The sequence below is a fragment of the Odocoileus virginianus genome, chromosome 5 (assembly GCF_023699985.2).
Source record: "Odocoileus virginianus isolate 20LAN1187 ecotype Illinois chromosome 5, Ovbor_1.2, whole genome shotgun sequence".
NCBI classification, from domain to species: Eukaryota; Metazoa; Chordata; class Mammalia; order Artiodactyla; family Cervidae; genus Odocoileus; species Odocoileus virginianus.
Genome location: NC_069678.1, coordinates 43,002,751 through 43,015,044, shown reverse-complemented (window position 1 = coordinate 43,015,044; position 12,294 = coordinate 43,002,751). Strand labels below are relative to the sequence as shown.

The 12,294-nt window shown below is 32.0% G+C and overlaps 1 protein-coding gene across 7 annotated transcripts in view; it reads right to left on the bottom strand.

Moving 5' to 3' along the window:
- The window catches only part of TTLL7 (tubulin tyrosine ligase like 7), a 184,738-nt gene that overhangs the window by 21,963 nt on the left and 150,481 nt on the right, over window positions 1-12,294 (bottom strand). For 2 of the 7 annotated variants that reach the window (XM_070467830.1, XM_020891266.2), the window contains one exon: window positions 4,166-8,190. The exons of 1 other annotated variant lie outside the window; for it this stretch is intronic. In XM_070467830.1, coding sequence (XP_070323931.1) covers window positions 8,070-8,190 — 121 coding nt within the window. In that variant the 3' untranslated portion in view covers window positions 4,166-8,069. Of the gene's footprint in view, window positions 1-4,165; window positions 8,191-9,420; window positions 11,963-12,002; window positions 12,292-12,294 lie in introns of those variants that run through there. 4 more of the 7 variants (XR_002313488.2, XM_020891270.2, XM_070467833.1 and 1 more) reach the window with 4 other exon arrangements.

Sequence of the window (12,294 nt, the reverse complement as noted above, 5' to 3'; positions counted from 1 at the left end):
TCTGTACATTTATGATAAGAATGATGTTTTAGTTAAAACAAGCAAAATGGGCAATGATTATTTAGTATTTTGAGAGTGAGAATAATCACATGGTAATAAGTGGAAGTAGGGAGATGAAATATAAAAAATTAAAAGTAGTCAGGAAAAAAATTTAAAAAACAAATATAAGTAATATTTGACTGAGAAACCTGAGGCTAAAATAAAAAACCAAGCTAATTCTAAGGAATTTACTTATTCTTTATTTGTAGTAAATGTTTCACAACAAGACTATTGTTTCCGTTTGAGTCAAAAACATAATGGAATTAGCTAGATTTTCTTTAAAAAAAAAATCCCTCCATTTTCTTCCACAAATTTGAGTTTTCCTTGGTACATCACATTATGATGTAGAACATTTGCTGAACAAATACCAATTTGAGTGAAAATGATATTAGGTTTTGATGATATACCTATTTTTAGCCCAAGTGATTTTCTGAATTTACATTTTCATCATTTAATGAAAATGAGGTATTATGTGAACTCGTATTTTCTTAGATTGCATTCAGGTTTATATATTTTCACCTTCATTGTCACGTATTTTCCCTCAAATAAGACATATTCTAAATATAACAATATATTAATGTTTTTACTGATAACAGCATACTGCAGTTTAAAAAAATACATTTTGTGTTTCTTGACCTTTTAAAAGTTATATTATTCTAACACTAAAAACAGCAGCATCTATAATAGAACAGAGCTTGGCTAAATTTACATAGTTTTGTTATTATCCTTGAAAGCTTTTGTCACAACAGCGCCAATTTAGGTGGTTTGTGCTCATTTGCACCTGTTCTTAGTACAAAATCTGGAATTTGCTTACTTTTACTGTACATTTCTATTACTACACAAAATACTATAGGCTGCCTTGCTGTAAAACTATAAAAATGGTGAGTGTCATTCCTGTGCAACAGTCTAGACACTACTTTCCAAGCCAAAGTTTCAGTATTTTTGATAACTACATAAAATAGTTCAGTTTAGGTCATTATAGTACCATTCAGTGTATAACTCCCTAAGTATACTAAATAGCAGTATTCTGTCTATATTTGTAAAGAGGGAAGCTAATTGGGCAATATTTCCTAAAGGACAAACAACTGAAAGACAAAACTTCTGAAGGCTTTCGAAGTGTCTATCATACTGCTTAAGGGAAACTTAAACACTAGGAAAAAATGGCTCAATAAATTTTGTTTCTCGCAAATAATGTAACACATTTTTAATAAATTCTAGCTTTGTAGGAAATTTATCAGTCACAAATTGACCTTTTTTTGTTATATAAGATTCTTTCAGAAGGCCAGCGAGGGCTTCTAGGTATTAATATATTGTCTGTTATATAAAGCTCTTATCATCTGCAGATGGGTACTGTTAGAATCTCAGTGAAGACAAACTTTTATCATGTTAGCTCCACCAGAATACTGAAGTGGGCAGCCTATCCCTTCTCCAGCAGATCTGCCCAACCCAGGAATCGAACCAGGGTCTCCTGCATTGTAGGTGGATTCTTTACCAACTGAGCTATCAGGGAAGCCCCTACATCATTAACAGTTTCTCATAAAGACTTGAATCACATTCTGATCACATCTTAAGCATTTTATATTACTTTTCATGTCATGATTACATTTCAAATATCTAATATAGCTCATGTTTACCATTAAGACTATTTATGTATGGCCATCTTTCTCGGGTCAAGACATTGCAGCTGAAATACTTGTTCAAATATTCCTCTGGAAATGGCCAAATTCTCAAGTGACAAGTGCAAGTAAATTCTTGCACTAGATTTGTCAGTGTTCATAATTATATCGCAGTATATATTTAGTAAATAAATAAATGGCCTGATTCTTTTATTAGTGAATGACTTAATTTAGGTAGTTGTTTTTCAAATGTTAGTCAATAGAATTGTCCTGGGAGGTGCCTTTCAATAAAAGATCCCATAGTGAAATTAGTTTAAAAACTACTGTATGTTCCAGCCCCTTGCTGGGGAATCTTTAAGCATCTTAGAACACTAAAGGCTCTTGAGAGGTTCTAGAAATAAAAAGAAACACATTTCCATTTATACACCCAATGTTTTCCACATTTACTAGATCCTGGTGATGGACATTTTTGTCACCATGGTCTATATTTCATCGTCATATTCTATGTGTATATGAAAGTCATTGAGAGAGAACTTTCTGATAAATAAATTTAAAGATTATTCATCTCACTTTCTACAATAGAGCTAAGCGATCATTTTAAGGCACTACACAAAGTTCTCCAGCACTTGAGATTATTTTGTTGTTGTTGTTGTTGTTCAGTCGCTAAGTCATGTCTGACTCTGTGACCCCATGAACTGCAGCTCGCCAGGCTTCCCTGCCCATCCCCATCTCCCAGAGCTTGCTCAGACTCATGTCCATTGAGTCAGTGATGCTATCGAACTATCTCATCCTCTGCCACCCTCTTCTCCTTTTGCCCTCAACCTTTCCCAGTATCAGGGTCTTTTCCAATGAGTCGGCTCTTCGCGGTAGGTGGCCAAAGCAATGGAACTTCAGTACTTTTTAGAGATTATTTTAGGATGACTTCTTTAGAGTTTTAAAAGATATTACTATATGTATATTGATCTTTCAAATTATTCTGATAAAATAAGGAGATACTGAACTAACCACATTGGTCTCATGTATATCTGTCATTGAAAAAAAATTAAAAATTCAAAGTTTAAAGCTTTTTACAGAATATTTTTTACTTTGTAAAAGAACACATTTAAAAAAATTTAAAAAGTCAATGTCTATGCCACTTTGTTGTCAACTTAAAAAAACAATGTATACATGCATTAAAGTTCCTGTCATATGATAGATTTTTCAATTTCTTTATATATAATCATGTTATAGACAATGGTAATAGTGGTAATAAGACTAGGATATGCTTCTTATTGAGCATCAGTGTTTTAATCATGACAAAATTATAAATTACTGAAAAAAATAACATCATAGCTGAGATGCTGACGTACTTCTATTTGGGTTAGTAATCCTATTGTCATAATCAATGATGCTAGAAAGATGCTATGCCATATTCAATGATACTAAAAATGCCATTTATAAATTTTAGGCCAGTCTCCTTTCAGCTAACTAAGAGAGGAACTGATGCCAATTTTGTTTACTTGACCTGACTTTAATAGCAGGTCAAGTTATCCCTGGCTTCCCAGGTGGCGCAGCAGTAAAGAATCTGCCTTCCAATGCAGGAGCCATAGGAGACGCAGGTTCAATCCCTGGGTGGGAAGATTCCCCTGGAGGAAATGGCAACCCACTGCAGTATTCCTGCCAGGATATCCCATTGACAGAGGAGCCTGGTGGGCTACACCCCAAGGGGTTGCAAAGAATCAGATATGACTGAGCGCATGTGCACAAAGTTATCCTCACAGTGCTATTGTCAGTGCAGCAGAAGAAATTTACTGCGGAAATATGTTTCATGCCCCTGAAAGCTTAATTGAGAACCAATCTCTTCTACTACTTAAAACCGTGTGTGTGTGTGTGTGTGTGAAACAGAAATAAGCATTTGATGACATATGTAACTTTCTTATGTTAAACATTTTTATTACAGTAACATATTTGAGTAGTTGAAATAATGTCATCATACAGGTATCACATGCTGAAGCATGACGATGCAGTACTAATTGCAGACTGTATTGACATTTCAAGCATATTTTCTGTAACAACATTTGCATTCATATACACGCAGTAAAACACATGGGGATAATCTGCATCATGATTCACGGGGGCAAATGTATTGCTTTCAAACTAATCTTCAAACCTAAAACCTTCAGCCAATCTATTAATATTCAAAGTTGCAGTATGCATATTAGTTATTAAATGAACCAACCAGCTCAGGACTAAAACTTTTGTTGTTAGTCTTTGAAAGAGAAATATCAGCATTATCTGGTAACTTTTGTAGGTAAGTCTTACTAATTTAGAAAATATTAGCCTATTGAATAATTATTTTACCAATAGTTTTCAAATTGGCAGGTGAGGATAAAATAAAAACTTTGTGTAGCTCTTTTTAGTTAATACAGTCCAGTTAATACAAAATGTTTCACCTGCATAGTTTTCCTTCAATACCATATACCCACTCATAATAAGGCAAAAGGAAAAAAACACCAAGAAAGGCAACAATCTCAAAGTGTGCAATTAATTTTAATTTAACATTTTTGGTCACAAGAGTGTTATTTGCAGCCATGTGTCTTGGTTCATATGGATCCAAATAATTAATGCTTTTTGGACATTGAAAAGTCAACCTTGTTCTCAAAAATCTCAGCAGAAAAACTGAACTTGATCCAATAGCACATCTTATCTAAGTTTTATTATTGCTGAGGCAAAAATATACCACTATAAACCAATATTTTAAAAAGCAGGATTTCTCTTTTCTTGACTTTTCCATGCAAAGGTCAAAAGTTTAAATGGAACTTGAAGTTTAAAAAAGAAGAAAAGAAAGAAAAAAAAAGTGTAAGGAATAAAATTTTGATTAATACATTTTCAAAATTTATTTGTAAGTAGCATTAGTCCAAAATATTTAGATAACTAATTCAGTTCTGGAAAGTTTTATTAAATTTCTCAATCTCAAGATAAAAGAAATTTTCACAAATCACCAGGTCACAAGAACACAACAATTGTACTTACACTTTTTATCGTTTAACCCTTAGGACCAAGTAAACTAAGACTCAAAATGTTGAAAAAGCATCACAGAACAGAAGAGGAAGGTATTTATTGTCACTCTTCTCAACATATTTGCTATTATATTTTGAAGAATATACATATAAGAATTAATCAAATGCTTTATAGAAAACTACAAATAATAGAGCTTATGCAACTATCAATTTTTTGGTACTTTTGAAAATGTCAAGTAATGTGGAAGTTTAGATTTAAAGAGAATTTTTAAATGGAATGACTTTGTTATGCTAAAGAAGAAAGCATTTGGATTAATTTATATTAAAATATGAAATTTAAAGTTAGATAACTAAAGTTTATAATCATATACTTTCTAATGAAAAAAGAATTAGAATGAAATCTTTCTCTTGATGTCTACAAGCCACTATCATCTAGCTGCATGTAAGTATTGGATGAGAAGACTGGGGCTTTTGGCTTGAGTTTGGTTCATGTTAGTTTCAGGGGGAGAACTAAAAAGAGTTTTGTGTATTTAGACCTAATTCAGAGATATGAAAAAATGTGTATAGATCTTTGCATCTAATATTCCTATTGCCATTTTCATATTTGATCTTACTATAATTTAATTTTTACACATGCAAGATAAAATAAAAATTGTTGCTAATAATCATAATATGAATCACAATAGTTCTTTCAACAGACTACATGAAGCAAATACTATTACAATGCTGGATTATTACAGTGAAAACTAATCTGCAATCTCATACAATATTCATATATGATAATTTAACATTAAAAGGTTGCTTCTTGGGCAGTTCTGGAATAACTTCAATCATATGCAGTTCTGGAAAGCATTAGTCACAGAATATCAGGGATATATCTTTTAATAACAGAATGAAAATATGCTTTCATCACAAGTAAACCAAACTCCCTGTTAAAAACTCTGGTAAGACTGAATAGCTTCTGGAGTTTTTCACATAAAAAGGTATGTTCTCTCCTAGAAGAGAGTCAGACCCATACTATCACTTATACTGATATATTTTAACTCTATGAATAAAAAATTTATAATAAAAACTAAGGAATATTTTATATTACTAAAACATTTCTATGGCCTCTAGAGACTTTCACAGTTTATTACTGTGTCTTCTTAGTTTCTCATTAAGGAATAAGCATGAACACAATCTTAGTCCACAGGGTACCAGGCAGTATACATAAATAATGAGCACATGGCTTTTATTTACATCTTCCTCATATCAGAACTAGATGAGTCTAAAGATGCAAATGTGGGCAAGAAAATTATAGCACTCAAAAAAAGTCAGACTTGGGTAGCTAGAGGAATCAAATTCAATTGTTAATAACTAACTGGGTAGTTTCATATATTTACTCTTTAAAAAAAATTTTTTCCCCTAGGGGGAGACATGTTAGACATTCTTTTCACTCTAGCAAATTAAGTCACCATTGTGATTTAAGCTAACACAAGTGAGTGGCCAAGAAACTGGATTGATATCATACATCAGACCTTTGAAACTGTGTCTCATTCATGAACAAATTATGAATCTGAACCAAAAAAATGACTAAAATTGCTCCATGAAAAGGCCTGCTTGCTGATCATTCTTACAATGATTTTGTTAATATCCCAATTTCAGCATTATTTGTTCTCCAAAATTCTAAACATATTTAGGAATTCACAAAATAGTGTCATAAACACTCAGAGCTACATTGTGATTTCCTCCATCCTAACATCCTTATCCTCTTTTCCCACAAAGACAGTAACTCTCCTTTGTGATGCAATTAGCAAGGAAGAGTATCCATTGGAATATGAGTGGTTGGTAGTCATAAAGAATCCAGTAACTAGCAATAATTTAGGGAAGAACCTATTTTATCCAAATACAGCCTCAGAATATGGCTTTAAAAGCAAAATATATCTAACTTACAACTTTGGGTTGTCAGTTATCCAGCTTGTGAATTAAAGCAGGCCAGTTTGCCCCTCTCAGTTCTCCTTCTGCTTTGGGACCATTTCTCCATTTACTGGAAAAAGCTTTCAGGATAGTAAAAGGAGGTAAAACAGTCATGAATGTTGCAAATAATTACCATCTGTGAAAAATAAAACTACTGGGAGAAATTAAAATAAAATTCTAAAAGGTGAATATTGCAGTCTTGAAGAATACCCATGGTATTTTTTATATTTGTATAGAAAACTGAAAGCTCACTCATAGTTTTTGAAACTGTAAGCAAAAAAAGGAAGTAAACTGCTATGAAAATTATGCATAATAACTTTGGACAAGATGAAAACTTCATACTCTATTTTGATTTTTTTGAAATGCTCAAGAGCACATCCATAACTAATAACATTTAGTAATCATAATCTTCTTTTTGTAATAATTTAGATGACTTTCTATGGTGCAATATGAAACTCTGAATTAGTCTTTGCAATGTACATTGGTCTCAAAATTGAGACTTATAATGTGACACATTCATTCTGTAACATTGAAATAAGTTTAAAATATCAGCTCTTCCCCTTCTGAAGAAGAGAAGAAATTATATTTGATCATATGTATCCATCAGAGGTATACTTTCAAAAAAGAAAACATAAGTGGTATAAGTGGTAAGAGATACAAAAACCATATGGAAAGATTTTGCTATTACCACCATTTTCTGTTCCATTTATGTGACTCTCAATAAAAAGTAAAAATACAAGCTAGTAAGTTTAATTTTTAATCCATTGGATTGTCTTTCATTTTAGACAGTATTGTGGTCTTACTAGAGTCTTACTGAAAAAGTACATTATCATTTTCACAAGTAGCTAGATTCCCACACTGAGGAATAAAAATATTGGACAATCCGGGTGGGATTTTTATATTAATAGCATGCTACTGTGTGCTATAGTAATGACAAACCCATTTTATACTTAGTCCTATCATCAAGCAACACCAAGCTTCTAATTTTTGTTTTCATTTTAAATGGCTACTAATATATATAAGAGAATTAATAAAGTAATATACTATTAATTCTTTTTAAGTCAAAAGTATTATCTAGAAAATAATTTAACACTGTAATGGGATCTTCAAGATCAATTCTGTTTTATATACTCTGCAGCAAAAATAACATTTCTAGTAGGAAGGTATTAATTATAAACCTAGCAAATTCTAGACATTCACATATTTGTGTAAACAATTTTAACATGGTTTATTACATTTCCAGAAAGGTTAAATCTTATATCCAGTTTCCTGCTAATTCTTCTTTCATATATTATAATAAATATATGTGTTATTTGACTGCATGTGTGTACATATTTTCACACACATATATGTCATATATACATAAAACAGTAGTTAATGGTGACTGTCTTTTCAATGTTAAATTGGGAAAAATATGAATTGCTATTATGCATAACCCATGGCGATCTTCCCTTCTGTTTCACAAATGGCCATATCGGGATGTAAACAAAACATTGGAGCGAGCCATTCCAGGTGAACTGTATTTCAAGTTGTAGGTTGGTGTTCTCATGAAGAATTGTGTACTTCCTGGTAGTAAATACCTAAAAATAATAGTTAAAAAATTAGACTTTTACAAACAAATAAATATTAATATCTCCCACTAAAGTGTTATGTGGTTAATAACTTGTACATCTTACATGAGAAATGATACTATAACAATGCAATCCACATAAAAAAATTTCCTCTCTTGAGGAGGGGATCCAGGAAAGGGTCATAAAGCCTCACTCAAAGAGCTGAATATAGATGCAAAATGTGGTCTTAGTATCCCAAGATAGCCCATAAAGAGCCAGGAACTCACAAGCTAGGAAACTGTTTACATCACTCATGTTAATTGGGAATTCATTAATAATCTCTGTAAATAATATGTGTAGCCAGTCAAATATTTCTTAAAAACATGTAACATGAGAATTTGGCTAACCACATTAAAATAATTATTTCAAGGATGTTGAAACCATTGATTTTAATTTCATAATATATCATTGATGTATTATGACTGTAGTTAATCTGAAATAAAAAGTTAAAGGTTAAAATTTATAACTAGATTGTAAATTTTATACTCCTATACTACTGGGTGCTTAAATTACACAAAGCAAAAACAATCATGGTTACAGGTTGCATGCAACCTTTGCACCCAAATGTATTTCAGAATATATGAAGTTTCCAGATTTTAGGCCAATAAGATGTATATACTATATATAATGCAACATCTTCATCAGAGTCTTAGGGCAGCATTCTGCAAACAAATCATTAATACTTCTGTAATGAAATGCAGAAATATTCACAATAAATTAAAAAAATATAAACAACTTTGTGTCAATTCAGATGTGCCAATAAATGGGTTACTTTTATTTTATTTCTATTAGTTTGAGTTTTCAGAGCTTTGAGATTTAGGAGTTGCAAATAAGAAAGTGTGCCTGTATAATCTTATTCCTCTGGAATGCCTTTGATTGGCATGAGGCCATTCCAGTCTATATGTCAAGAGAGAAATGATTAAGGAAATCGACATGAGAAAACACAAGTATCACTATTAAAAGCCTAAGTCCGGATGATGATGAGGACATGCTAGAAAGTCAGGATAAAGATATCTATAAAAAATTTCTAACAGCAGAAGTTACAACAGAAGGAGATTTATAAATAGTCTTAAAAAGAAACAAAGGTAGAGATCAAATCATTTATTTTCTTCATGTGACTGTAGAATCTTCCAACCCCAGTATCATACTTCCAAAGACAAATGAAGAAACTGAGGACCAAAGATATTATTAGCTACCAATTCTTTATTAAATAATATTGGTAACTACTAACTTCTGTGTCAATGGAAAATTACATTTATGTTGTTGTTACATGAATTTGTAGAAGAATACGAATTCATTATGATCAAACTGCATACAGCACTCAGATTAAAATGGCAGAATTCCACGTAATATTCATAGACATCATTTCATCGTGAATTATCTGATAATATCCCCTAACTCTATTACTTAATATCACAAACTATAAATAATTGCTCAAATCATTGTTAACAGAGCAATAAAATAATATACAACAAACTAAATTAAATCAAAATTGCACAATGGGTGATGAATAATGAAACAATTGATTTCTCACATCACAGATTATATAAATCATTTTCTTAATATCACTTTTGTAATTTATATGAATTAATTATTATGTCAAGAGCTAGTGTATCATGATGACTGATCTCATATTCTGCAAGAAACAGGCTGCCCTTCCTATCTAGGGTAAAGCTGCAAAGGAAACTAAGATGTTTGATCAAAATCCACTATTCCATACTAGTTAAGAGTTATTCTCTCTCCTACTGAAAACTGGCTACATCCTGGTTATATTGATAATAATTATAGTAAAGAGTAATTTTTACCAAGTTTCTTTTCAAGAATCTTCAAGAAATAGTTATTATTGGCATTACAATAACATTCACATTGCCTTCTGAACTAAAGATTTCCATTTACACAGGTGAAAAAATAAAAGTACAAAGTCCAGGGTTACAGCGAACTTACACTATTTTATTTAACATTATTTTGTATTTTCAAAGTATTTGTGTGTGTGTGCGCCAGCACCATTATACTTGCTTTAAAAATATTATTTAATGATTCTCTGTGGTATATATTATTATCAGCTCTATTTTATATATGAATACACCGAAGTGTACAGGCATTAAATGCCTTGCTCACAATCACAAAAGTGACTAGAGCCAGGAGTCAGATCCATCTGGTCTCACTCCAGAACTGTCACTCCCCAAAAATACTATATTGCCATTTCTGTGTATGAATTCCAATTTTAAAACTAAAAAATACAATAATTACATTTATTTTTCAGAAATATGAAGTATACAAACTTAGAGTGTAGAAAAATATTATCCACAAAACTAAACTTTTTAATTGAAGCATAAAAGGCTAAAATGAAACTAAAGACGTAAAAAGGAAAAGAAATTCAGTATGAACGTAAAAAAGCATACAAAATCACATTGGAAGAAAGACTTTGCTTCCCTAAAGTAAGGGCTGTGGGATATTTTAAAGCATTACAGTGAAACACAATGGATTATTTGCCTTAATATCTCCATTAAGATCTCTTGGGAGAGACCACACTAGTTGAATATCAAAGATTATTTTTAAAATGTTCTCTGCGATGAAGTTAAATAATAAAATTTGATTTTTTAGCAAGAAGAATCTCTAGAAAGTGGATTTATAGACAGTATCTAAAGAGTGTCTGTTAAAGCACAAAAATATGTTAAGTCTCCAGCTTTAATTCTATTGTAGCTTACTCTCGAAGTACAAATATAGCTAACTCATAGCTTACGCATTCCAAGAAGAAATAACACAAACTACCCTCTTTGTTTCATACACATATCCTTACTCCTCAATTCTGAGATTATGGATACATATCTTCACATGCCCATCATATAAATGTAAAATATGTATTTATCTACTTCCTATTTGACATAGAATTGTTTGGTTTGTCAGGTACCAACTTATTGCTGACCATGGAGAATCTCTAGAACTTGAAGCATATCAAGACTGGTAAGTTAATTAGCCTTGAAACTTAAAATACACACACCTCTGAGATTTTCCTGAAGAAAGATCCGGGACCCCTGACTCACCCCCACCCCACCAGAGTAAACTCAGCTTCCTGGTTTGGGTAACATAAGGCAAATAAGTTTTATCACTTTATTTAGGCTGTGTTCTTTTTAACTATTTTGATTGTGGTAAAATAAATATATGACATGAATTTTATGATTTTTAGGTATTCATGTTCAGTGTAAATATATTCACACTGTATAATACTGGCTGAGTAAAATGGCTGTGTAACCAAAACTATAACCCAGTTCCAGACCTTTTCATCACGTCAAGCAGAAACTCTGTACCCATTAAACACTAAATTCGCATTTTCTCCTCCACCCAGTCCCTGGTAACCTCTATTCTGCTTTCTGAATCAATGAATTTGTTCTAGATACTGCACATAACTGGAATCATACCATGTTTGTCCTTGTATGTTTGGCTTATTTAACTTAACATGCTTTCAAGGTGCATCCATGCTCTAACATGTATCAGAATTTCATTCCTTTTTACATAGTATAATATTTTTATGCTTTTATATTTTTATACATAGTATATTTTTATACTAAGTATAACTTTTAACACAGAATAATATTTTATATTTATAAATTTTATATAATACTATATTTATATTAACAATTTTACATAGGCATAATAATATACATGCGAGTAGCTCAGTGATAAAAGAATCAATCTGCCAGTGCAGGAGATGCAAGTTCGATCCCTGGGTCAGGAAGATACTCTGGAGAAAGAAATGACAATTTACTCCAGTATTCTTGCCTGGAAAATTCCATGGACAGGTGAGCTTAGCTGCAGTATTTGGGGTCACAAAGAGTCAAACACGACTGAGTGCCTAAGCACAGCACAAAGAGTCAGACACAAACGAGCACACATGCAAAGAGAGCAGAGTGGTAACATACACGTAAACACGTCACATCTTATCCATCCATTGCTCTGCTGACGGACATTTGGGACGCTGTCACCATCTGACTATCGGGAAGAATGCTGCTATGAACACTGGTGTACAAGTATTGGAGCCAGTCCTTGTTTTCAGCTCTTCAGGGTATGTACCTA